General features: G+C 46.6%; 1 protein-coding gene across 1 annotated transcript; it reads left to right on the forward strand.

Annotated features, from left to right (window-relative positions):
* Positions 1 to 20,968: 20,968 nt before the first annotated feature.
* Positions 20,969 to 24,215, forward strand: PRSS2 (serine protease 2). The gene is made up of 5 exons (XM_036926128.2): positions 20,969 to 21,008; positions 21,817 to 21,976; positions 23,013 to 23,266; positions 23,598 to 23,734; positions 24,020 to 24,215. Exons 1-5 carry the CDS (start codon positions 20,969 to 20,971, stop codon positions 24,170 to 24,172), a joined length of 744 nt encoding a protein of 247 aa, XP_036782023.1. The 3' UTR covers positions 24,173 to 24,215.
* The last annotated feature ends 3,309 nt before the right edge of the window (positions 24,216 to 27,524 follow it).

Consider the following 27,524-nt stretch of genomic DNA (forward strand, 5'->3'; position numbering starts at 1 on the left):
GATGATCCAGGGTAGTCTTCCTAGCTCAGAGTCAGCTGATTACCAAACTCCCCTTGGGCTGTTGTTCTTTGATTTAAAGTAAGCTTTCCACAGCTGCATCACCAAATGGCCATTGTGCCATGTAAACTGGAGGGCTGGAGGGTGCGTTGAATGAAAGTTCCGTGAGACAAGGAGCATTCCTCTGGGGTCCACGGCTACACCCCGCGCTGGCCACAGAGCGAGTGTTCGATAAACAGCAATGCAAGGATTCTATGGGACCTTCAAGAATTTTACAGATTTGTCCTCTTTATCTCTCTTTCCCAGCTAAGAGCCCTTTCAGACAACAAAGCTGATGAAAAAGTCTCCAAGAGACAAGGTTTTTACTTGGGTGATGCCATGAGCATAGAGGCTGCCAATTTCTGCTCTAGACGTGCTGCATTTCTGTAAAAGCCTCACCATCACAGGTTCGGGGACAGAATCTTCTAGTCACGGACTCCACAACCATCTCCACCACCAGAGAGGAGCTCTGGTGGTGGGGTGTCCTCCTGGGGGACAGCCCCTCACTGAAACTGGGCTTGGAACGGGCATGTGAACCCTCTGCCTCCAAATTGCTGTTGTGAGGACAGGAAGGAGATTGTGACAAGGGCTGCCGAAGTAACCTTTTCCAGAGCATCTCTCAGTTTGGAATTTCTCTTCTTCATAACAAGTAACAGAAAGGTCCAGAACCCTTTGCCTCCTTCCCGTGGCACATCTAGCCCGTTTGACTACCAGAGCAAGTAACAGCTAAGTTACCCCCTCCTCAGGGCAGCCACGTTGTTTTCATTACAGTCAAGTGGTCATCATGAATAATCAGCATCTTCTTGATTAGTTCTTTAGGTTTCAAAAAAATTTTGCAACAATTACAAAATAAGAATATATTAATATGTGTCAATGTTGAAGATCTTATTCAAATTCAGTAAAATATCTCATGTGTGAACCAAAATTTGTATTTACCAAACAAAAATATTACACTCTGCAGTAAACACTGTTTCACTGCTTTAAATGTTAAACAATCTCCAGTTGGTCACATAGTAGGACAGAATCCAAGGTCCACAGTAGGAGAGAATCCATAGTAGGACAAAATACAAGAATTCAAGTTCTGTTTCTTCATCTTGATAAATACAAGGCTCGTTTTAATTGACTGTTTAAATAGAGAAATGGATAACACTGAAGGTGCTGGGACAGAAACTATACCTGAAGGGAGAATGAATGGTTCCAAACTTCAAGGAACTTATTCTTGAAATATTACTTGTCACTGAGCCAGGCTGTGACAGGATACTGCATAACCAGGAGTTCTCCAAATTAACTTCCATGTAGAAACGATGTTTGTTAAGTGATAAATAGTACACACACACATATATGTATGCACACATACAAACACATGTAGCTATCTGTGTGCGGTTTATACATATAAATGTTTATATATTGAGAAAAACAGAAGTTGTTCATAACTTAGGCCAACAAAAGGCTTTTTTCTGGAAGGAGTCTTACTGTTTTTGAATGGGGGAAAATCCTTTTATTGACTTCTATGTACAGGGAGCAATTTAAACCTTAGTCTAATATCTTTCATTGAAGCATGTCAGATCGCATTGTGTATTTACAGATTTCACCAAAATAGATGCTTTCAGACTTTGCATGTCTTGCAAAATACAAAAATCAAAAAGAAAACCCATCCTAAAAGAAATAAGAGTGACTTAGGGTTTTAAACCCTTTGCAGAGCAAAGAGACCAGCAAAAACTGAGGTTCAAAGGGTCTCTGTGTTGAGTAACTGTGCACTGTGCTTGACTTGAAGTAGGATTCAGTCTGTTGGATTAGATATTCAATGTGTATAGTAATACCAAAACTATGAAATTTAATCTGAATGTTTATGATTGACTATTTTATGTAAGTACGAAAAGCATAGATACTGCTGTATAACTATGATTGGTTTATGTTGTACATAGGCAATTTCTCAAAAAAGTATATACTGTGAGGAAATTTTAATAGATGAAGTATGTGGAATAACTGCAGGTAGAACTTTACTGGAATGTGTAAGTCTCATGGTGGTATCTATTGCTGACTAGTTTTGATTTCTGATTTTAGATTTGTTGCTGATTTCTGTTTTGATTAGTAGTTCTCCATGCACACCAACATTGCCTGGTGAGGTGGGGCTCTTTGTTTTGTTTGTTTGTTTGTTTCTTTTTTCTGGTGATAAGGACACTTAACGTGAGATCCCTCTAGACAAAACTTTAAGCATTCAACCAGTACTGTTAACTCTAGGCACCAGGTCTTAGAGCAGGCCTCTAGAACCCTGTATAACTGGAGCTTTATACCTGTTGAACTTAGATCCCCTGCCCCTAAACACTAGCATGTTGAAGGTGAAGGATTAGATGAAAATAATTTGTCCTTTCCATGTTTCTCTTGGTATAACGTTTCTAAGCTTTTTAGTACAAAAAATTCTAATCACAAGAGCAGAGGGAATAATAAAATGAGCCCTGTTACCCAGATTCAATAATTAAAATGTTGCCACTCTTCTCCCATTTCCTCAGCATTTTTGGTAGTTGATACATTTTGAAACAATTTCTGGACATCATAATGTTTTACTGCAGATTTTAATAAGCTTGAAAAAACAATAACATTTTCTTATATAACCATAATACTACCTTGCCTAACAAAATTCTTTGTAATTCCTTAATATTATATACTGCCAAAATTATATTCAAATTTCTCCTATTACCTTGAAAATGCCCTTTTCAGTTTGGTTGTACATTTCATCATGATGTCTTTGAACTTCTTCCTCCTCTTCCTCCTCCTCCTCTTCTTGTTCTTCTCTCTGCAGACAATGTGCCCTATTGCTTGAACCTGGGGCTGGTCAGGCCCAGAGCCCCACTTGTGACCCACCACTGTCCCCACCACATCACCAGGTACACCTGCACATGCAGGCACAGGCACCATTGTCTCCATCACCCATGCAGAAGACAGAAAAAAAAAAAAGGCATTTAATAAAAGAAATTAGCACATGGCCCATGTGAAGAACCACCTCTCTCTATGTACCTACATCTATGGAAGCAAATCAATAGTAGAATAGAAACATCTGGACCTAAATATTGTCAGCACACTAAATGCATACCTAAGGACAGACAGGTAGGAAATGAAGACAGATAGGTTGGTGATACTTTGCAAGACAAGATGCCAACCTGGATACAAAGATGTCTCAGGAAGCTACCAGAAATTGGATCAAATCTCCTAAATGCTAAAGCCAGTCATTTCAAAAGCAGAGAGCAGCACAAGAGGAAGACAGAATTGGAGCCAGAACGCAAAGGCAGATGTATTTCTTCTGACCACCGTGGGGTAACAGATTCACCAGGAATTCAGGGGGAAGGAATGGATGGTAATGTCCAAATTGCACTAGAGTTTGTAGCTTTTCCTTCCTAGCAGGAAAGCAAGGCCCGATGCTGCTTTGGTGAGGTACCTATTACAAAAGTATGGTGAAGCTTGGAGAAGCAACAATTGAGATGGTAGGAGGACCCTTGGTGATGAATGATAGCTTAATGTCCTTGGTGGCTGAAGAGGGCATATTAAATGCAGTTTCAGTTTTATAGATTAGAATTGTTGAAAAACACTCAGAAATATTTTCAAAGGCAAATCTAAAAACACAGAGACTCACCTCAAAGTCTAACATAAGGATGCCGAGTAAAAGAAATCCCATGTCCATGAAGAATTTTGACATACTGCCTGATGCAAAGTTAGTATTCAGCGGCTGATGCCATGCATGGTTATAACCAATGTGTGTATTTATTGCTGGTCAACTTGTTGCCTTCTCATCATAACCCTGTGAGGCTGCAACTTTAATTAGTCCCATTTTACATATAAGAACACTGAGGCCCAGAATTTTCCCACAGTCATGGCCCATAAGTAACAGCCAGGTTTCAAACCCAGGCAGTCTAACTCCAAAGCCTGCCCTTCGAACCAACACACTATTGTGGTAATTGTATTATATAAAATTGTGTTAAAAACTAAAATGACTGCAAAGGACATATATATTGAGAGAGAGAGAACAGTAGTTTTCTAAAATAAAAAATACCCTCCACTTTCAGATACTGAGACTCATCACTAGAAGGACTGATAGGACTCAGCATATTACTGTAGTCATGGCTAAGATTCATAACACAGACCTAGTAAGGATACACAGCCAGATCATAAGGGGAAAAGACACAGGCAGAGTTGGGAGGGACCCATGGAATGGCCTTATACTTTGGCCAGCAATGAAAATGCAGCAACCTGTATGCAACAGTGCTGCCCAGGGAGGCCCACCAGGGACTCAGCAGCCCAGATAGTTTTGGTGGCTGATGTTACAGACTGAATTGTGTCCCCTCAAAATTCACATGTTAAGGTCCTAGCCCCACAGTGCCTCAGAACGTGAATGTATTTGCAGATAAGGTCTTTAAAGAGGTGACTGATGTTAAATGAGGTCACCAGGGTGGGCCCTTCCCAATCTGACTGGTGTCCTTATAAGAAGAGAAAATTAGGACACAGTCACATGCAGATGGGAGACTGCGTGAAGACACAGGGAGAAGACGGCCACGTACAAGTCAGGGAGACAGGTCTCCAAAGAAACTGACCTTGCCAACACCTTGATCTTGGACTTGTAGCTTCCAGAACAGTGAGAAAATAGATTTCTGTTGCTTCAGTCACCCAGTTCGTGGTACTCTCTTACGGCAGTCCCAGGAAACTAACACAGCTGGTCACATGAACACCCTCTGCACAGCGATACCAAAATTCCAGACTCAAAGAAACAAAGCAAGTATTCATCAGAAACTACATTGTTGTGCAAGCAATCTAGGCAAGATGACCGACACATACCAGTTATTGAATGATGGGAATACTCATGAACTAGCTCCCAGTGCAAGCTGAGAGCCTGCCTTCCCAGCAGGTCCTTCTAAATGTAGCCATTGCATGCTACTGTGTTAACTTTCTTCTATGCACACAATGACACTCCCATGAGGAAAAGGGATAGCTTTCACTCTAGAACCTCTAAACTCTCTAGAATCTAGAGGATGGCTGTGGGATCATGAGCCTGGGCAGGGACAGTGACATCACAGACAATCAACCTATAACCTTGGCCTGACAGAAGACCCACTCTCGCCTTGAGCCTGCCATGGGAATCAGACTCCTCTGTGGTGTGGCCTTTTGCTTCCTGGGGGCAGGTAAGTCTGGGCAGTAGGAGGCAAACCCCTGTCCTATTTTTCTAGACCCTGAATATGAGACTTTTCCTTCATCAGGCTCCTTGTGGCCTCTTTTTCCACCTTATCTATCCTTCTCCCACAGGGCTCACGGATGCAGAAGTAACCCAAACCCTAAGATATCTGGTTAAAAGAAAGGGAGAAAAAGTTTTCATAGAATGTTTACAGGATATGGACCATGAAAGAATGATCTGGTATCGGCAAGACCCAGCTCTGGGGCTGCAGCGACTCTATTTCTCATATGGCACTGGCAGTACTGAGAAAGGAGATGACGTCCCTGAAGGATATACAGTGTCTCCAGGGAGAAGAAGGAGGCCTTCTCCCTGACCGTGGAGTCAGCCAGTACCAGCCAGACGGCTGTGTACCTCTGCGCCAGCAGTGAAGCCACAGCGCTGCAGAGCCACATCCTCTCGCACAAAAAGGGCAGATGGCAGAGGGAGGTAGCCCGGACTCGGGGCTGAGCTGCGCTGGCTCCATGACACATTCATGCCCGTTGGAAGAAAGGTGGCACTGAGGAAGAACCAAGCCCACAGGCCCACTTCTTGGTGTTTTTCAGGCTGCGCTCACCACCCTTTTCCAAGACAGGCGCCTTTATGAAGTTAACCTCCCCGACCGTATGCATTGTCCCCACCCTAAATCTATGGGACTCTGCCCCAACCAGAAGTCCTCTCACATATTCACAGGGAAGAAGTCCCACTCGACCACTTTTCACCGCCGGGTCCTTCCCATCCCTATCCTAGACCCCCTTACTATACCTTTGCTGCTTAGCTTCAGGTCTTTGTTCTTGATTGGTAACCTTGACTGGGATTTCACTAGAGGGCAGTCACACACTCTAAACTCCTTAAATAAACTTCAGGTAAATCATGTGCTGATCAACAGAGAGTTCGGGAATTTGACTTCTGTTCATTCAACTTAAAAAGAGAAAAAGTTTCAAGATAAAAAAATAAATCTTTTTCCAGATTCTCTAAATGGTCAATAATGCTTTATTGGAAAATTCTGATCAGGAAAGGGATACACGATGATACAGAGGGTGGTAGGAAATTAGTCAGGCTGTGTCTGCATTCTCAGTCATCTGGAGAAGTATCTGTTTATTTTCAGAATGAAATATATTCCATCCTGTCAGTAAATATTAATTGGGCCTCTCCTGCTTCGGTATTAGAAATCCCAGACTGAGGGGAATTTGCAAAACAGTTACTGAAACAAAGCAAGAGATGAAAAGATGTTTTGATTCAAGGCTAAGTTTTTATGTAGGAGAATTTAGAGAAAAGAGTAAATTAAATCAATGTATACTAAACATTCAGGATTAAGTTCCTATGAGAGACACGATTTGAGCTGAGTTTAGATCAAAATAAAGGCAATAGGAAATATCAAAAGAAAGAGCTGTCCTGTGATGTTTTTTGTGAGAAATCCTACTGGAATAAAAGGGTGAATTCTTTCTCTGAGAAAAGGTAAGAATTGTTGGGGAGTGTTGTGTATTTTTCTCAGTTCTTTTTCCAGCTGCAACAAAGAATTGAAGGGCAGAGACACAGTAGTGAAGCAGAGTAAAAGTTTTATTTAAAATTACTTAAAGAGAAAAAGTGTGGGTGACCTCGGGGAAGAGAGGGGCCCTGAAAGGGTTAGGTTTTATTTAAAGAGAGCAAATGCACACTTGGAGAAAGGGGAGTGTGAGCTACCTCAGAGAAGAGGCGCATTGAAAGGCTGAGATAAAGTTTTAAGGCTACACACTTAGGAAGTGGGGGGGACCTCAGAGAGAGGAGTGCACTGGGCCTGGGGTTTTATAGGCGCTTGAGGATTTTCAGGAATGCGACAAAGGGCCAGGTGCAGACCGGACAAATTGTCCCAGGATGTTCATCTTTGTTAAGACATTAAGTTTCTTTTTTTTTTTTTTCTTTAACTTAACACAAATATACTGCTTTGATTCCTTTCCAGGATATCAGCTACTGTCTGGAAGCATATCAGTCAAGACTGCCTGCCCTGCCTCCAGGGTTGGCTGAGCCACTGTCTGTTTGATTAAAATGCAATCTTAGCTCAAAGATAGAATTCTTCCCGAATAAGCGGGGCCTTTTAGCAGGTGCTAAAGTAAATCTTACAATGGTATGTTCTAATTGACACAGTGAAAGCATAGGCTATGCTGAGATATTTTTCTTTATCTGGGGAGTACTCAAAGTTCTAGGCCAAGTTGCTCCTGGCCTTCTGCGCTTTCTATTTTTAACTGATTAACTCTTTGAGTCCCTTCTAGTGGGCTTTATTGGCCGTATTCTCTTTCCACCCCGCTCAGATCTGTTTTCTGGCCTAACAGAATCGCAGGTCTCCTGGCTGAGGTCAACATCCAGAACAGAGAAAACATAACTTCACAGAATGATGTTAAATAACAGAACACATCTACAAACATTTTTCTTCAGTGGACTGTCAGGGCATCTGGGAGTCCTAGAATGTCCCATAAATTATTTTATTTCCTGCAGCAAGCATTGCACAGACTCAGAGGATCAACCTCAGGAGAGGGGACATTTCACTGTGGATGGAGCACTGTGGTCCCATTTCCAGTGCTATGTGGCACCACCCCCATCACAGCTTCCTCACCTCAGTTGAGACCCTGGTAAAAAAAAACACCACACCAGACCCACTTCCTGTCCTAACACAGTGCCACCTGTTCCTTCTAACACCTCTCACCAGGCTAAGGAACTGCCACTCAAGGGGGAAGATAGAATACAGTAGTTGAATGGAAACTGTGCAGAGATTGAATATCGTACAGCAGAGTGCTTAAGACATATAAAGAGATCAAAAGAATTGTACATTAGGACAGGAGGTTAGAGATTAGAAATAAATTGAAAAAGTGTTCTAAGTGAGATAGGGTGGAGACAGGAGATAAGCATCATGATTAGTTTCCCAAACAAGCTGAGATATAAACACTATGACAGGAGGGATTCCATCTTAAGGCAGAGATTTCATTTTAAAAGCCAGAAGTGAGGAGGTAAGATTCCTAACACATTCTCTGGTAAACAGACAATAACTTAATCCACCTTAAAACAAGGCGACCAGTCTTAACTGATAGAAAGAAGCCACTATCCTGGGAAGGAACCAGATCAATAAATTTCTTGTGTTAAGTTTATTTTACAGAATTGGCCAGGGAACTGATAATAGAAGACAGGAGACATAGTGTCCCTCACCAGAGATAAGCATCCTGAGGCCACCTTAGAAGTCTATACCCCCTGGCCCTTTGTCACATTCCCGAAAAAAAATCCTTAAAAGAGGGAAGCCCCAGCTTTGAGTGTGCTGCCTCTCTGATGACGCCTACGCTTTCCTTTCTTTGTGTAACTAAACAAAGCGTTCTCACTGCTCAACTAAATCGTGTTTTGTCTCTACGCTATTCCAGTGGTGTCTTTGTTTCTTTAATATTTCATTCTATTTCCAAGTCTTCACTCTCTGCTTTACTCCTGATAGCTCGGGAGGGGCTGCTGAGAGCTCAGATTTGGGCCTGCAAGTTCCTGTCGCCTGGGTGACCCAGAGGGAACTGCAGCTGCAGGAGCCCGCCTGAAAACCTCCCTTCTGTGGGACGTTCTCAGAACATGATCTCACTCCATCCCATGCTCCGCAGCTCCCCGAGATCCTGGGATGGTAGGGGCTAGCCCCCACACCATGCAGATCCAAGTGGACACGAGATGCCAGGTGACCCCAGCTTCAGGAGCTGGCGAGAGAGACTTCCCCATGCCGAGGTCAGCAAGCTCCTGCTCCGTCCCTCTGCATTTTCCTGCCCTCAGCCGCCTGCAAGGCGCTGCCTTTCATCACTACTCCTGCTCTAATGAATTATTTCTTTACCTACACTCTTCCGGCTTACTTGAAAATTTTTTCTCCTTCCGAGTTAAGAACCTCCCCACCGTCCAGGTTGAGGTTTCACCTGGTGCATAGGGAGAGACCTCCCAGATGCAGCTGCCTGACAACATAAGGAGAGGTCACAAAATAAACTCTCAAAAGCACATAAAATATCATTGATGTCTACCATAAGGGCACAGGGAAGGATTCAGAAAATCTAAGCCATTACTGAATAAAGATATATCACATTAAGGATACTGAAAAATTCATAGAAAGAAAAAAATGCTATACTAAATCTCAAGACAGCAGGGTTTTAAATTATGTGACTTGGGTAAATACAACAATTTCTTCTGTGTTGAATGGGAATATGAACAGTCTTCACTTGCACAGGATGGAGAAGAGGGTGTGGCCCTTCCTACAAGAAATAGGGACAGTGACGGAGAAGGAAGTGATCTTTTCTTTTCTCAAGGGAGAACTGGGATGTCTCAAGTAGTTTACTTTAACATACAACAACCGTGATATACAAACACTGTTTTCCACTAATTACAAATAGAACCTAAATGTAAATAACTTTCCCAAAGCCAAACAGCTGGCAAACTCAGGGTTGGAAGACTAAATGTTGTTAAAATGAGTATTCTTCCCAAATTGATCTATAGGTTCAATAAAATCTCAATTATCATCCCAACCAAATTTTTTTTAAAAAGGCAAGCTTATTCTGAAATGTATATGTAAATGCATAGGTTCTCTGGGGAGGCGGGATTCTGGTTAACAGGCTTTAACTCCAGGGAGAGGAAATCCCGGGGCAAAATACCTCTAAAACCGAAATTAGTCAAAAGGAGAAATAAAGTTTTTTTTTTTTTTTTTTTTTTAGATAATTATTTTTTATTGAAGGGTAGTTGACACACAGTATTACATTACATTAGTTTCAGGTGTACAACACAGTGATTCAACATTTATATACATGATAATTCTAAGTACCAGCTATCACCATACCAAGTTGTTACAATATTTTGACTATATTCCTTATGCTATACATTACATCCCGGTTGCTTATTTATTTTACAATTGGAAGTGTGTACTTTTTCTTGGTTGTTGTTGTTAGGGCATCTCTCATATTTATTGATCAAATGGTTGTTAACAACAATAAAATTCTGTATAGGGGAGTCAATGCTCAATGCAGAATCATTAATCCACCCCAAGCCTAATTTTCATCAGTCTCCAATCTTCTGAAGCATAACGAACAAGTTCTTACATGGAGAACAAATTCTTACATAGTGACTAAGTTACATGGTGAACAGTACAAGGGCAGTCATCACAGAAACTTTTAGTTTTGCTCATGCATTATGAACTATAAACAGTCAGTTCAAATATGAATACACATTTGATTTTTATACTTGATTTATATGTGGATACCACATTTCTCTCTTTATTATTTTTAATAAAATGCTGAAGTGGTAGGTAGATACAACATAAAGGTAGAAAACATAGTTTAGTGTTGTAAGAGAGCAAATGTAGATGATCAGGTGTGTGCCCGTAGACTATGTGTTAATCCAAGCTAGACAAGGGCAATAAAACATCCACATATGCAGAAGATTTCTCTCAGAACAGGGAGGGTGAGGTTCTAAGCCTCACCTCTGTTGATCCCCAATTTCTCACCTGATGACCCCCCTGCAACTGTGCCTGTCTTAGGTTGTTCCTCCCTTGAGGAATCTTACCCGTCTCTGGCTAGAAATAAAGTTTTAAGACCCATTTATTGCTTACAAACTGCGGGCCTCTCTTTACTGCTACTGCAGAAGCAAGCAAGGCGCCCCCTCAACCTCTCAGGTTCAAATAAGCCCTCAGTAGCCCAGATAATTACCCATTGATATAGAGATGAACCACTACTCTCCACCTCTTGGGAACGCCTTTGGATATGCAGATGGACTAAAGCCAGGCAAGATATTCTGGAAATATTCCAATTTTATCCACGAAGGCGCTGTGTGACTTTCCAGGCCTGACCACTGGTAACTACCCAAAGGTTAGCACATATACGGCATACGTAGTGCTCAGTGATGGTAGTGGAGGTGGTTGGAAGGCAGTTGCACGCGTGTGAATTAAGAGCCATCAAGTGAAGAGCCACACAGCTCCACTAGGGGGCAGACTACTTTTCTCCATGTTCTGCAGAAGCTCACCTACTCCAGGAAGGGAACCAAGACCCAGTAGGGAGGGAACTGCACATGGCAGAGGAAAGACGATCTTGAGTTTGACTTCTTAGTGCCTTTTCCACAGGAAGGTGAGAGGCTATCACCTGAAGATGCTGACTAGCCTGCTGCTTCTCCTGGGACAAGGTATGAGCCTTAGCCCGTGGGGAAGTGGGCTAATGCTAACAATGCCGAGTAGCCAGGTAGAGCATCTGAGGCCACCAGCCAGAGGATGTGGGGGCGATGCTGGGGGAGACGGTTCTGATAGAGTAAGACTTAGCAGAACCAAATGGAGGCAGCTCTCCAGATTCTTTGGGAGCTGAAGTGACACTGAAGCAAATAGTAAAAGGACCTTCCTGCCCGAGGACAAGCTGCCAGCCTTCAGGATTTCTCTCTTTCTCTCTCTCTCTCTCTGAAACCAGGCTCTGTGTTCGGTGTTCTCCTCTCTCAAAAGCCAAGCAGGGCCACCTGCCAACGCGGGACCTCCACGGGGATCCAGTGTCAGGTCGACAGCCAAGTCAGCCTCATGTTCTGGTACCGCCAGCGCCCAGGACAGGGCTTGATGCTGATGGCCACTGCGAATCAGGGCTCCGAGGCCACTTATGAAAGTGGATTTGCCAAGGACAAGTTTCCCATCAGCCGCCCAAACCTAACATTCTCAGTTCTGACTGTGAGCAACGTGAGCCTGGAGGACAGCAGCTCTGACGCACAGCGCTGGGCACCCATCAGAGACCTGAGCAAGAACCGCAGCTGCCTCCTACCCAGCTCCCGACCAGATGAGCCTGCGGACCCTGCCAAGGCTGGCTGGAGGGGGAACCACTGCTGTAAGGCGCACAGCTGTTCTTGTGCTTGTCAGGGGCGTGGGAGTGAACGGCCGGCTAGGGATGGGGAGCGCACCATGGGGCTAACGGGAGGGCTCCAGCCACAGACAGGGAGAGTGGCTACTGCGAGGCTGAGGATGAAATTTCTTCCAGAAGAGTGTTTACAAATACTCAGTAAAGATAATCAGATACAGTTTGTCTTTAAATGGCAGGGTCAGAAATACCCTTGAACTATTCTATCTCAGGCCTATATCTAGCTTGTTCTCTATCAGTATAGCTCAGAAGGCCCTTATCGTCTGGATATCACAGTGATTCAGTTTCACTGATGGCTTTACACTGGTCATTTTTTGATGAATAGAAATTATAAAACACCCTAGATGCCCCAGTATGACACACGCATGCCAGACCAGCATGAAATCTGCAAACATTCCAGGACCTGCCACACTGGTGAGCTTCTGAGTGGTCAAGAGGCCTGGAATATGTTGGGTTATCCCCACTACAGTGAGGGATAAGGTGTTTCACCTCATATCACCTGCTCTGGAGAAAGGGGTGCAGTGCTTAGCAGACCTCTCTGGACTTTAGAGTAGCATACACTGCAGGTGAGCTGCTGCTCTGGGCATTTACTGTGTCATCTGTAAGACTGGCCCAGGGCAAGACAGGCTTCTGTAGCCGAACAAGCATGATGAAAGCTGCCCCAGGCAGGCCCGGGCATTCTGGACGTGCCTGTGGCAGATAGGGGTGTTCTGGGGAGCCACTGGCATCCCCCAGTAAGAGAATCACAGAGCAGATGCAAAGAGTTTGGGGGTGAAACCATGCTCTTTTCTACCTGCCGACAATGGTTCCTCCTTTGAAAAGCTGCTCGTGACCCTTTACTTACTGCCTCATCGTGGCATTCAGAAATCTCTGCTATCTGACCTTCAAATCTGTAAAGCTGGACATGCACAGAGCATTCTGTTATTGACTAGAAAATGCATAGTGAAGACCAGACTCAAGTTTCAAGAGAAGGTCGGGCTCATGATACCCACTCCTTTTCTACCCCCTTTACCATCAATCCATACCCAAGGTTGTGTGGTGTGGGTAAAATTGCAGTATTTCCAGAATCTTTCGCCAGGCATTAGTGCATCTCCATATCAACAGGTGTTTCCAGAGGGGGAGAGAAGTAGGCCATCTCCATATCAATAGGTAATTACAAGGGCCAGCAAGGGACCGGGGACATAGGGTGGAGTATTTTGCTCTGCTGCCGGCAGCCAGGTCAAGAGAAACGCAGGACAACTGCTTGTAAGCAATAAACAGGTTTCTTAAACTTTACAAATAGGAGTGATCATTTTTTAAAGCATTTTGTTCCTTGTATGTTTTTGAATCATTTAGTTTCTTTAAGGCTATTAACCCTCCATTTGGAATTTTTATCAGCGATTGCCAACATCTGATGACTTCTTGCATATGGTTTTCTTGTAGTTTCTGCAGATTCATTCAGTGGAGCTTATTTCCTCATGCATTCTATAATTTTATATTGTTAATAAAATTGATATTCATGTTTGGGAATTCCTTAAATCCTGGACAAGGTGGGTTTTCCAGGAAATATTTAATTTTGCCTCTGTCAAGCATAAAAAAATGACCTGGTGTCTTTTTTTTTTTTTTTTAATTCTCAGCATGTATCTTCTTGGCCAGTCAGTGTCAATCCAAACCCCAAAAGGCTGACTACTCAGTGCCATAGATACTCAGAGGAAAGTTTCCTTTGCCCAAAGTCAACACCAAGTAAAAGAATATTGCTTGTTAGCTGCCTGTGGGGTTATTATTTTAGTTTGTGCTTTCACCAAACATGTAGCTCTTCCTGTATCCTGGCATCGTGAAGCAGGTCTTCCCATCCTGCTCCTCACCCTACACAAGGTGCAGTGGGTCTTTCCCAGTTTCCATGCACACTGATTCTCCGAGCCTTGGGACCCACACGTATACTGGTTTGACCTAAGAGGTCCAGAGCTAGCTCATTGTCCTTGCTCAGGCTCCTGTTTCCCTAGGACGTTGGCAGATTCTCCTCCAGGCGTGCCTTAGACTATGGAGGACCTTTCTGTATGACAGCAGAATGTTCTCCTTAGAAGCGGTATAGCACAGTGGTAGGAGCCTGACCTCCATCACCAACCTGGCCGGAGTTTAAAGCTTGGCTCTGCTTTATCACTAGGTGTGACCTTGAACAAGTTCCACAGGTTCTCTCTCTCTTCATGTTTAAACTGAGGATAATAATGATGCAAAAACATCAGGAATGAGAGTTTGTTATATGAATGAGGTGAAATCACCCATGTAAAGCCTAAAACACTGTGCCTGGTAGTGACAAAACATGCCATTAGAATTTAGTTCCTGCCTAAATTTGTTTCTCACTGTAACACATGAAATTTTATCATTAGCAATTCCTTCCTCAGGGTTAGGTATTGCCTTCTCTGGGAAAATTTTTTCTTTTATTAACATTATTTCTCTTCTTTTGGCTATTGTAATTAAAGATAAATGCATATTATTATAAACTATAGAGATTGTTAAAATCAGATCATAGGATACATCCTATTTTATAATTTCTTATTTTAACCCAACCTTATTTCCTAAATGTCATCTCATACCAAAAAATATACTTTACATTCACTTTTTTTTTTTTTTTGAGAGGGCATCTCTCATATTTATTGATCAAATGGTTTTTAACAACAATAAAATGCTGTATAGGGGACTCAATGCACAATCATTAATCAGCCCCAAGCCTAATTCTCAACAGTCTCCAATCTTCTGAAGCATAACTACATTCACTTTTATAAGAATATTTCAATGTATTGATGACCATCCTTTATATATCTGTTTCTACAATCAAAACCAAAGTCAAGGTAAATATCCATATGCTAAATGACAAAAAGCAATGGTTGTGTGTGCTAATTCATTTCATTATAGATTCACCAGGAAATCATGAAAGCCCTCTGAGGCCCACCTTCCCGTGGCTGGCTTCTTCTCATTCGGGTCTCAATACCATCTCCCCAGAGAGGTCTTTCCTGACCACATAAACTAAAACAGCACTTGTCAGCCAGCCCCCAGCCACTCACATCTATTATCACTTTATCCTATTTCAACACCTTATCACCATAGTCTGATATAAATCTATATGCCACATATACATAATATATATTCTTTATTGTCTGTCCCCATTGCTATAGCTCCTCACATGTGTGTGAACACACACACAAATAACACAGAACTGTATGAAAGCAAGCACACTTTCTGCCTTCACTACAGTTCCCTTACAGCTCAGAGAAACTCCAGCAGTGTTACAGAAATTCAGCAAATATTTCCTGAGCGTTATGAATTGAAACTGTGTTCCTCTGAAATTCATATGTTGCAGTCCTAACCCCCAGTATTTTAGAATGTGACTGTATTGAGACATAGTGATGCTGAGGTTCTTGTTTGCAGAGTCGAAAAATGAATTTAGCAAACACTTAGGGTAGGAGAGCCAGGGAGAGGCTTTTATTTAGAGATACAGTGAAAGGACAGAACTCCTGGCTTATGCTAGAAGGGGACAAGAGAACCCGTAATGGTGCATTGTCTAGGGGGGTTTATAGGCAGTTGAGGATTTTTGGGAACCGGATAAAGGCTTAGGGGTGTGGACTTGTTAAGTGGTCCCTGAATATTTAGAATTAACTTAACACAAGCAACTTCCTGCTCTAATGATTTCTCCCTGAGATACCAGCATCTTGGTCTGGGGGCATATCAAACAAGGCCACCTGCTCAGCCCCCAAGGTGGGCTGAGGTATTGTTTGCTAAAGAGTAAGTTAAGAATCTTACTTCTTAACTTCCTGGGTGTTAAAATGCAATCTTATCTTTAAGGTGGAATCCTTCCTGACTTTTACTATGTTGTTTATGGCAGGGCTTGCTTGCCATTATTAATTGTACAGATTTTAAGTCACCTATCAGGTCTGAAGGAGGAAAGACACCACATAGGCCTGGGCCTTTTAGCATGATAAAGTGAATCTTACACATGGTTATAAATGGTTAGCATAATGAAAACATGTGCTACTCTTCTTTATCTGGGGAATATTAACTGATTTCACTGAAGAATGATTCTAGAGTTTAATGTTTAACACAGAGTTTTGGTAAGGGGTTTTTCCTTGCATGTAGTTATACTGCTCTGACTGCAAATATCCTTCCTTGCCTTTTCTGGAGGCCCTCACCCTGTTCTATCTAAGCCCATGGTCCCTGTCTCAATAGGGTCTTCAAAGAGCTAATTAAGTTAGATGAGGCCATGAAGGTGGGCCCTAATCCAATCTGGCTGGCATCCTTATCAATAGAGAGATTAGGACATACAAGAAGAGACAGCAGGGTTGTGCCCACAGAGGAAAGGCCGTATGAGGACACAGTGAGAAGATGACCACCTGCCACCAAGGGGAGAGGCCTCAGGAGAAATGCCCTGCTGACCGCACCTTGACCTTGGACATCTAGCTCCCAGAACTGTGAGAAAATAATTTCTGTTGTTTAAGACACCCCATCTGTGGTATTTGGTTATGAGAGCCCAGCACACTAATACACTGAATAAATAAATACGATTCTGAAGAAAAGAGGAGGATTTGCTACACAGAAAGGATTTTCCTAGAAAGAAACTCCACAAGAGCATTTGAGTTCAGACAATATAAGCCCATCTGGAAATGAACTAGATTGTTCTAACAGAGCCGGAATGGACACCTCAGCCTTTATATCTGAATGGAAAGGCGGCCCAACAAGGTGAGCCCAAGGCTGGCAGAGGGAACAGATGTTCTGTGTTCCAGAGATGGAAGCCCTGAACCTGGTCACACATAGTGGGTGGTCCTCATATTGGAGCTGCATTGGTGCATGTGTGGACCAAGCCCTCAGAACTCAAGTTCTGAGACTTAGGAGCCTTTGGAGACCCGTCTGGACAGGAAGTGTACTGACCAAGTGGCTGCCATCCAAATGGACAACACAGACTAGAATTTTTCTAAGGCAAATGAGTGGAGGGGACTCAATTAACTGATTGAGCTTATCACTGAGCGTGGCTTGTGGTGCCCAATCTGGATCTAACATGATTTAGAAAACTGAGTACACATGTCATTCATCAAGCCCTGAGTGTCATGGAGTAAGTCACGGCTCCCACAGCAGTAACAGCCTGCCTGCGTATTCCCCGTGGACCCCTGCCCGGTTCCCTTCTGCTTGCTCTTCAGTAGACTCTGGTCCTAAGCAGCTCTGGTAGGCCTGGCATGGGACAAGGGGTGCTGGAAATGTGAACAGAAAGACCTCACATTGCAGGATCCAGTCTATCTTAGATAGTGCTAAAGCCTCAACTGTTAGACACTCCCCCATTCACCCCTCTATAGAAACCTGGAGAATAGATAAAGTACGCAAATGGACTTCCCTCTAGGCATAAAACTTGCATTAAAAAACATCTCCTTTGACGTCAAAGTGGGGAACAGGAGGGAAGAGGGAAGGAGGGGTTAGTCCATTCAGTCACTCACCGTGGCCAGGCTGTGCCTCTTCCCCTGGGACTCACTCTCTGGATTCTTCTAGAACACACAGAGCACCCCTTCACTACTGGGACTCAGTGATTCCCAGGCTCGGGTATTCAACAAAAAGTTCTCATTGGATAAAAAGAAATTGTGCCATAGGGAAAATACATAGTTTAGGAAAAATCATGGGGGAGGAAAGGAGCTGCGATATTAGAGGGACAACAGCCTGGAATTTGACAACGTGGCTGGACACTGGGGACGGGCACTGGGGCTCCAGAAGGAGTTTACCAGAAGCGGAGGAGACAAACCTGAGCTGGGAGGCCTGGGGAGAAAAGTGTTAAAACATAAAAACAAATAAACTAGTAATTTGGAAACTGACCAAAATCTACTTTTCAGACCACTGGGAGGTCCGAAATGCTGCAGTGTGTAGCAAGATGATGGGAAAATAATTGTGCTTAATAGGGAAAGGGTCTGGTGACATGTCCACACTTATGAGCCAGGCGATCCTGGAGAAGTCACTTCATCTCGATTTTAGATTCCTCATGGGTAGAAAGGGAGAAATGGTGTCTGCCACCTACCTCATGAGACTGCCCTGAGAATCCAGCGAGAAGGGAAGCCCATGGTTCTGTGGCAGAGCCTGCAGCTCTGGAGTCAGAATTACCGGACCTAAAGCCCATCTCTACCGCTTAAAGGCTGGGCGAACTTGGGTGAGTCCCTTCACCTCTAGCAGGCTCATCTGTCATCTGTAAAATGGGCAGCCCCATCGGTGGTTATGATAACCAAGGGAAGAAACGCCCATGGAAGACTTACACAATGTTTGGTACAGTAAACACACAGAAACCATTCACTGTTATCATAATTGTAACTAAATGACAGTGGTTTGATATGCTAACCACCCAATGTGAACTAGGAGAATGTCTTAGAGGAATAGTCCAGGATGCAGAGTACCAAGAGCTGCCTACACTTATCCAAATATAATGAGGGCAAAAGTGGGCCTGCATCCACCCTACACATCTAAGCCTGGAGTATGAGGTGACAGTCTCCCCGTAACTATCTTCTCTGCCTGTCAGGTGAGTCCTGCTACTTACAAGAAAAGTGACTTCATATTATGTTGTGGGTATGATCGTTTATGCTGAGGAGGAGCACAAAATATCAGGAGAAGGCTCATCAAGTCTAAGGCTTGAGACACAGAAAATCCTCCAGCTCCTGGGTGTTCCCTTTAGACAGTCAAAGCCACAAACACCTATCCAAACATTTTCTCCCTTTTCCCCAATTTTGTGCTACCAAGAATCACCTCTCCATAGTGTTTCTGTCCAGGGTCTGCAGCAAGAATCTCTCCTTTCCCGCTGAAGCAAAACATCCTATGAGGACCCCACACAACAAGGGGACAAAACTAAACAGCATATGTGGTGACATTACGGGAAAAGCCCTTATTATCAAAGCACAGCCTGGGCCAGCTACCTGTGAGCACAGAGAAGCATGTCATTCACGCCTTAGATGTGCCAGGCTCATGGCAAGGTAAGGCTCGAGATCAGGTCCCAGTGAAAGATTAATTCAATCTTTATTTCTGTCAGGGAAACAAGGGTCAGGAGGAATCCCAGTGGGTCCCCTGGGAACTCCTGGCTCGGTCCCAGTAAGCCCTCTCTTAGATGCCACCTGCAGCAGTTCCCAAACTTCACCACACTTTCCACAGCCTCCTGTAGCCTTGAGGTCAGCTATGCCATTTTTAGATCAGTGTTCTTGGGCAAGAACAGAACTTCTCTGATTCTTAGTCTCTTCCTCCATAAATGGAAATATTTTGCACACCTCACAAATAAAACATTTGTGAAAAATCAAACTGGAAACTCAACACAAAAAGCAGCATTTCACTGTGTGTGAAAGCTCTTCAAAAGCTGTCAGGCACTGTACAAATACACCACTTTCCCATGTAGCTATGAGCCCATGAGGACCCGAGGGGGTACAGTAAGCAGACGTGGGAGCTCTGAGCAATGGGCCTCCTGCTGAGGACAAGCTGGCTTCCCACCATGCCAGACACTGGACCCGGAGACATCCTATGGGTCCCTCCCAACCCCACAGACCCCACTTTACTCTTTCCCCCAACCTATGCTACTTTCCATTTATTCCCATCTCACCACCAGACTTCTGAGATTTCCTCACTTTGCTCACTACTTGCAAAAATATTTGCTCATTTCTACCTTCAGAGAATTCAACCGTGAACCCTGCCCACCCCTGCCCCTCACTACCCCTGAGCTCAGAGGAGTCGCTTCCTCAGAGGGCTCCTCCGGCTGGCCCACACCATTAGACTTAAGCACAGACTCTAGCTCCGTGCATGCCCCTCTCGCCAGGTGTGCCTCAATAAATCCTAAGGCTGTGTCTTGGTGGCCATGGCAGGTCCCAAATGGAGATCATTTCTAGGAAGAGTAACTCTGCACTGAGCCCAGCACTATAGTCCCACTGCCTCTAAGGTAGAATATTCCAGAATTTCCCCCTTCCATCTTTGTCATTGATCACCTAACACTCGACCCCCTCACCACATGCTAATCTCTCGCCTACTGCTGCTTCTCTGATCAGAACCCAAATTTACCACAGTCCGACCCTATGTTAATGCCGGACCTGGAGCACAGAGTCCTCGCTCAGGTTGGCAGCTCCCAGCAGGTGGGCCAGTTTGCATCACCATTAGTGCGGATCCCCAGGGCGACCGTGAGGCTGCTTAAGGAGACCTCGCGACGGCGTGAGAGATGAGCAAGAGCAGGGTCCCGGGGGGAGGAGGAGGCGGCACAGGGTGCTGGTCTCCCGTCCCCTGGGTGCCACGCCTCCTCCTTGCAAACGCCCTGGGGGGAAGAAGGCAGCGGAAAGCCCAGGCTCCCAGGAAGCGCTGCCCGTCCTTTCTGGTCCCCTCCTGATGTTGGGAACCTGATTCCCCAAAGTCTCGAATTAGAACCAGTGGTTTAGCTTTAGACTTAAGAGAAGGGGCCACATGCTTACAGACACAGACCTAGACAAGACCTCGTCCCTGTCATGGGGACCGCGGGACAGCCCAGCCCGGCATTAGCCCTTCCTGAAGGGAAGTTCAGTAAGTCTCCCCGAGGTCAGAGGCCTTCTAGCGGCCCGGGTCATTTTTCCTCCCCCCCTTGTCTCCTCGAATTTAAGTAGGTCCAGCTGTGGCACCTGGGGGCTTGGCTTCTTCTCCCCGCCCAGGAAGCCTGGCAGGAATCAGCTGGTCTTCCTCTCTGTCCTCAGAAGGTAGTTTCCTTATCACCTGCAGGTCATGCAGCCGCAGAACAGCCAGCCTAGAGAGCTGATGCAAGACCCTGGGAAGGGGCAAGCTGCCCTGTGCGTGCGCGGGGAGGGGCGGTGGCTGCCCCTCACGTCGCCCTCCCCTCGCCCTGGCAGCTATAAAGGCTCGCTACCACCCACTCAGTTACTCCTCTGCCGCCATGCATCCACTGCTGATCCTCACCTTCGTGGGAGCTGCTGGTGAGTCCCATCCGCAGGCTCCGCCGGCCCCGCCGGCCCTGCAGCCAGGCCTGCCCACCCCTGCCGACCCTGATGCTCTAGCTCCCCTTCCCTCTCCTGGGCTCTCTTTAAGCCCCGCCTCTCTCACCTGCTACCTGACTCCACTCCCTGCCCCATCATCCCTCCATTTCAGAGCTTTATTTGGAGAGGCCAGAAAGGGAAACCAGGTGAACTGGTCCAGAAAATGAACCAGGAGTCCTGAGGCTTCGTGCCGACAGCTCTGGGATAACTCCACCTTGGCTGTTCTTAACCCCAGATGCAGCTCAGGTATATAGGAGTATACCCATAAAGAATGCTCATGCCAGGATCCTGCCCCTAGAAGTTCTGACCTGATTGGCCTGGGGTGTGGCCTGTGCACTGAATTTGTACACTTCGCAGATGATTTTAAGATTCCCAGGTGTGCAGCCTGGGTTGAGAATTACTGTTTTATTGGCTAGTAGCAGTGTCTACCTTTGTCCTACCTAGCGGGCCTGGGGCTGCTCTCCCTAGACTCACTGTGCAGATTTGAGCTTTGAGGGAACCTGCGTACAGCCGGGGCTACTTAGCCAGATTTTCCTAGGGCCTCAGCCCATGCAGGGTTCCCAGCTACTGCCCTGCAAGCACACAGAGAGAACCAAGTCCTGTGATCCCTTGTCGGGAGGGAGCGCTCCCAGGCGAATCTCCCATCACTGTGCTTATGAAGGACCCCAAATAGCATGATGCAGCCACAGGGCTCGGGCTACACCCTCCAACAGCCTGCTGAGCCGGCTTCTCCCTGTCTTTGCTCAAGTCGCTTTCCCCACTGATGACGATGACAAGATCGTCGGGGGCTACACCTGTTCGGAGAATTCCATCCCCTACCAGGTGTCCCTCAACTCTGGCTACCACTTCTGCGGAGGCTCCCTCATCAATGACGAGTGGGTGGTGTCTGCTGCTCACTGTTACAAGTCGTAAGTGCTGGACCCCTCACTGCAAAGCCCACCTCCCAGGGACTTCTCAGAGGGCTTGGGTCAGTCAGGGGGAGGGTGCTGAGGCTGGGCAAGGTGAGGGGTTGGGAGGGCAGTGATGGAGGGGAGAAGTTACTGACAGCAGCTGTCACGGGAGCTCTGCTCATGTGTGTGTGTGAAGAAGGCACAGGAAAGAAGGTCTCTCATGCCCAAAACGAATAGATAAAACAGCAATCCTTGGATCAGAAAAGCAAGAAGGGGCTGTTTTGGGGTGGCAAGACCCAATGGGAAGACAGGCAAGGGCCTCGGACGAGTAACCTTTGCTAGTTGATTACACACTGAAACCACTGAAGAAATATTCAGAAAACACTGATGCCTGGGTCCTATCCCAGGGCAACTACCTACCTCACAATTTTCAGGGAGAGGATACTGAATATTGGTGAATTTTTAATACTCTCTACCTCTGGCAATTCGACAGCAGAGCTGAGAATTACTGTCTAGACCAAAGGGCTCTCAATCAACAGGAGTGTGCAGCGGAACCCCTGGGGGGCTTGCTAAAACACGGATTGCTGGGGCCCACTTCCTTCTGATTCAGCGGGACTGGGGTGGGGACGCAGACTTGGTAGTTCTAACAAGCTCCCGGGTGATGCTGGGGCTGCCCGTCCTGGGGCACACCTGGAGAAACCCTGGGTTAGAGCAGACAGAATGAAGGTCCTTACAAGACCAGAAGGGATAGGGTGGAAGTCACTGCGCGTAGTTAGCAAAGGTACAGCAGGTAAACAGCACATCAGGGACTTCGGTAGCTTGTTTCTGCCCAGGCACCAGGTGGGAAGGCAGGCTGAGTGCACTCCCCCCGGAGCCCTTCGCTCCGCCTTCTCCACTACCACCTGATCTGAAGCAGGAAGCTTCTTGGTCTCACATGTGCACTGACCTACCAGCCCTCTGGTGCCCACCCCCCAACCCCTGAGTGGGGAGCTCCATAGCCCTGGGGAAGTGGGGATGTGGAGAAGAGCCTTCCTGGTGCTTCCCTTCCTAACAGCCGAATCCAGGTGAGACTGGGAGAGCACAACATTGATGTCCTGGAGGGAGGTGAGCAGTTCATCGACTCGGCCAAGGTCATCCGCCACAGCAAATTCAGCAGCTGGACCCTGGACAATGACATCATGCTCATCAAGCTCTCCTCGCCCGCGGTCATCAGCAGCCGGGTGTCCACCATAGCTCTGCCCACCGCCTGCGCGCCCGCCGGCACCCACTGCCTCATCTCTGGCTGGGGCAACACCCTGAGCTCTGGCAGTGAGTGGGACCCTCATGAATTCACCTTCGACTCTTCCACATTTCCCAGAACCAAGCATGCCCCCGAGCTTAAACCTCACTACACACAGCGCTCCCTGTTGGGGACCAGAGAGATGCAGTCTCAAGGAGCTGGCACATAGCATCGAAAGATAGGACAAATGTACCACTTGTTATTGTCACTTCTAGGGAGGGGTTTGCAATGATCATTCTGGGACCAAGATCCATTGCTGGGGTCCTCTCCTGGCTGCCCTCAGGGTCAGCACTGGATTGCCATCCCATTCCTGGCCTGACCCTTATTTCTCTTTCCCTGATCCCCTCCTGCTCCTCAAAGCCAACTACCCCGAGCTGCTGCAGTGCCTGGACGCTCCGCTCCTGAGTCAGGCCCAGTGCGAGGCCTCCTACCCTGGGCAGATCACCGACAACATGGTCTGTGCTGGCTTCCTCGAGGGAGGCAAGGATTCCTGCCAGGTGATTGGACCCTTTGCATGCCGAGACCCACATGGCCAGTGGGAGCGGGATTGGAACACCCAAGCCATGGGGCTGCTAGAGGCGGACTCTGTGCGGTGCTCCTGTGGAGAAGTGAGGCCGGCTAGTTTGCATGTTATCTGCTTGATAACAACAGAGAACGGGCCACCCAGGAGAGAGCTATGGAGCACAGAGCTGACCCAACGGGGTCTTTTAAGGTCCAGATCACGTATGGTTTTGTTCCCCCTCTCTCCTCTTTATAAACTTGTCCCACCTTCTTCCCCCCAGGGTGACTCTGGCGGCCCTGTGGTCTGCAATGGACAGCTCCAAGGAATTGTCTCCTGGGGCTATGGCTGTGCCCAGAAGAACAAGCCTGGGGTTTACACCAAGGTGTGCAACTTTGTGGACTGGATTACGGAGACGATAGCTGCCAATAGCTAAGCCCCAGCCTTCTGACATTCCTATGCTAATAAAGTGGGTTTGCCACAAATGCCAATACCCGTTCCTGCTCCCTCCCGCCCCCGTGCTCTGAAGTCAGACATGGTCTACCCCTTAGAGATGAGCTGAGCACCCCACTTCCCAAAATGTGTTCCGTGGAACACCTGTTCACCAGCATGTGATGAGATGGAAGCCAAAAAATAATAAGCAGGGGTGAGGGGGACTATTTCCTAGAGGAAAACCCATGGCAGAAAGGCCACGTTAAAGGGGCCCCTTCCAGTGGTGCAGACAAGAAAACAGATTCAGAGAAGCTTGTTAGTTTACCGAGTTCCTCAGCCAGCAGGTGGTGACCCTGGGGCTGGACTCCTCATTGGCGCCTCTCCAGGTCTCAAGTGCAGGGCTGACGTGTGCCCGCGTGGGGAGCCCACTACCTCCTTCCCCTTGTGCCCGGAGCACGCACGCTGGGGAGACACCTGCCCGGGCCACCTTGGCCTCTTCCGAGGCCCCATCCGCACGTGCTCTCTCCAGCCCAGCTCGTTCTCCCTCCAGCCGCAGGAGGTCCCAGGGGCCCCCTTTCTCAGCCACCTGCTCACACGGCTGAGGGACACGAGAGCTCTCTGGGTCTCCAGCCCTCAGGCTCCTGGGAAATCTGCCTTTGTTTATCCCTCGCGATGGTGCTGCCATACTGCGTGCGGTGTGAACGCTTGGCCATTTAATTCCTTCTCCTCTCTGGACTGGATATTCTTCCAGTGGCACAGACAAGAAAACAGATTCAGAGAAGCTTGTTAGTTCACCACGCCCCCCAGCCAGAGGGTGGTGGACCTGGGGTGCGCTCCTCCTCAGCCTGGCCCCAAGACCCAGGCTCTCTCTGCCCCTCCTCGCCGTCTCTCCTGCTGCGACCGCTGTCTGAGATGCTGACGGGCCTGTCGGCCTGGCCCTTCAGGGACTTTCCAGCCCTTTCTCTGCCTCCTGTGCTCACGAGGGGTCTGGTCTCCTGCCCATCTTTGAGCGCTGTGCCTTTCATCACATCGATCGCTGACCAATACCTCTCCTGACTTCCCATAGCTCCTCCCCCTGGGGACGCAGGCCCCGTGCTCTTCCGGCCCCACCCGCGTCTCCGGTGGGCGCCTCCCCTCCCCTCCCCTCCCCTCCGTGCCCCACCGCTCAGAAGTCCTGGTGGCCCCTCCCGCAAGCTGTGCGCCTCTGGCCTCTAGCTCTGGACACTCGCAGTCCGTCTGGCTTGATGCCGGCCTCACGCACCCCTTCACTCGCCTCAGGAAATCCTTTCCTGCCTCTTCCTTCTCCCAGTCCCCCGGCCCCCACCCCTGCCCTGGCCCCGCGGCCCCCGCTGGTCTGGGAGAGGAGTCCTCCCGTTCTGTCCTTACTTCCATCACATTCCTGCTCCTGCTGCTTTGTAAATATGGAGGCATCTGCCTTGGCAGTCGATGGGAGCTCCTTAGGGAAGAAATCTTGCTTTACTCATCCCAGTGTATCTAGTGATTAAGCCATGTCTGGAGTAAATAAGCCCCCAGTGACTGAATGAATAAAGTATGAGCCAGGAGTGAAAGGAAATGTACGTATGGAAGAAAGAGCCTTCCAGAAGAATGTTCTCCAAATGTGGTCCAGTCCCGGGACAAGGGCACCTGGGGATTTGGGAGGAATGCAAATTTGGGGGTCCCACTCCAGACCTACAGAGTCAGAGATTCGGAGATGGAGCCCAGCAACTTGCATTCTAGCAAACCTGCACGTCCCCAGAGGCATGCTAAAGTTGAGGACCAGTGCGGGAAAGGGGTGCCTAGGCCAGGACTCTGCGAAAACACCCCAGCTAACATCTTCACTAACTGTATTCAGGCACCATGATAAACCTTTACACACACTATCTTACCTACTTCTCACAAGAGCTCCAAGGTAGACGTTGTGTTATTTCCATTTTACAGATAAGGAGACTGGAATTTAAAGAGTCTCAGTAACTTGCCCAAGGTCTTACAGACATAAGCAAAGGGCCTGGGTGGCAGCCAGGCTCCAAGAGGTGGGCTTCCCTCAGCAGATTCGGGTGCCAGGGAGGCTACCAGAGCTCAGAACCCAAGAGAGGAGGAGGCCTGGGCGCTGGTTCCAGCCCTGTCTCTTCATCATGCATGACTCCAGGAGATCCATGCAGGCTCTTCAGATTTCAGCTTCATCTGGGAGAATTAGGACAGATTTTGGGTTGAAATGAGTCTATTAATGTGCCTGAAAGGTTTCAAGAATTACACATATGTAAGATGTTATTTGCATATCTCCTCGCCATATCACAACACACCCCTCAAGGAAGGCACATAGGTAACCCGGGTTCCCTCCTGTCCCCAGGTACACTAGCCACGTCCTTCTAACCCCCTCAAGTGGCCACGCGGAGACTACAGCTACTTAGGTCTAAAAAAAAAAATTTTTTTTTTTAATTAAATAAGGAAAGGCTGCCCCCTGCTGCCAAACTAGGTGAATGACCCCGACCAATACCTGCCTCTAAACTCCGTTTACCAAAGAAAACTGGGCATACCGACAGTGTGACAGTGGCAAAACTGGGACAAATCCATCGGGATTAAAAGCTGTGGTGCCAGGACAGAGTGGTACTATTCTCTGTATGACCAGACAGAATAAAGGCCCTCAGCAAGACAGTCAAAAGGAAATTTACTTAGAGGATAGATTACGGATAGGCAAAAGGGGTAAGACAGAAACACATACAGAAGTAGATCGAAGTAAATCACTGCATTGATGAAAGTGTTCTCATCGTGCAGAGGGAGTAAAGAAGAGTCCTCGCCACATTCCGACTGAGAAAAGCAATCCATGATCTTTTATTCAGGTATATGGTAGTGCTGTGAGATCTGTCCCTGTTCCGGAGTTAAACAGACTGTCTCCCCCTTTTTCTTTTTCCCCTAAATTCTAAGAGCCGTGCTGTTGCACCCAACTTGGGGCACCACCAGATAGCACTCTGACATTCTCCACGACTGACACCTGACCTTTTCCTCGCCAGGGGATGAGAAGTAGTCCCTGCCACCAAAATGGATATACCCAGGGTAACTTTGTGCTTGATTGTTTATCTAAATACAAATTAATAAACTCAATCCTAGAGATTTTTAACTCAGAAGATCATGGGGACTACTCAGAAATATGCCTTTTACACAAACTCCCTAGGTGATCAGAGACTCATTAAGCAACCCCAGGACCATGAAACAGCTTCTTAACATAAACTGATCTTCTTTGGAAAAAATAATGACTTTGTAAATTAAACAAGTAGTGTTTTTTTAATAGCAGATTTCAAAATATTATTTAAAGTATTATTTTGTTGTTTTAGTTTTCTTTTAAATTTTATTAATAAAAT

The sequence above is a fragment of the Manis pentadactyla genome, chromosome 7 (assembly GCF_030020395.1).
Source record: "Manis pentadactyla isolate mManPen7 chromosome 7, mManPen7.hap1, whole genome shotgun sequence".
Classification (NCBI taxonomy): domain Eukaryota; kingdom Metazoa; phylum Chordata; class Mammalia; order Pholidota; family Manidae; genus Manis; species Manis pentadactyla.

What these genes read in the sequence shown, in the direction of transcription:
- PRSS2 (XM_036926128.2), top strand. Translation starts at nt 20,969, where the DNA reads ATGCATCCACTGCTGATCCTCACCTTCGTGGGAGCTGCTG. An exon ending in CACCTTCGTGGGAGCTGCTG is followed by an intron (nt 21,009 to 21,816) that starts GTGAGTCCCATC and finishes TCTTTGCTCAAG; the next exon opens with TCGCTTTCCCCACTGATGAC. An exon ending in CAACACCCTGAGCTCTGGCA is followed by an intron (nt 23,267 to 23,597) that starts GTGAGTGGGACC and finishes TGCTCCTCAAAG; the next exon opens with CCAACTACCCCGAGCTGCTG.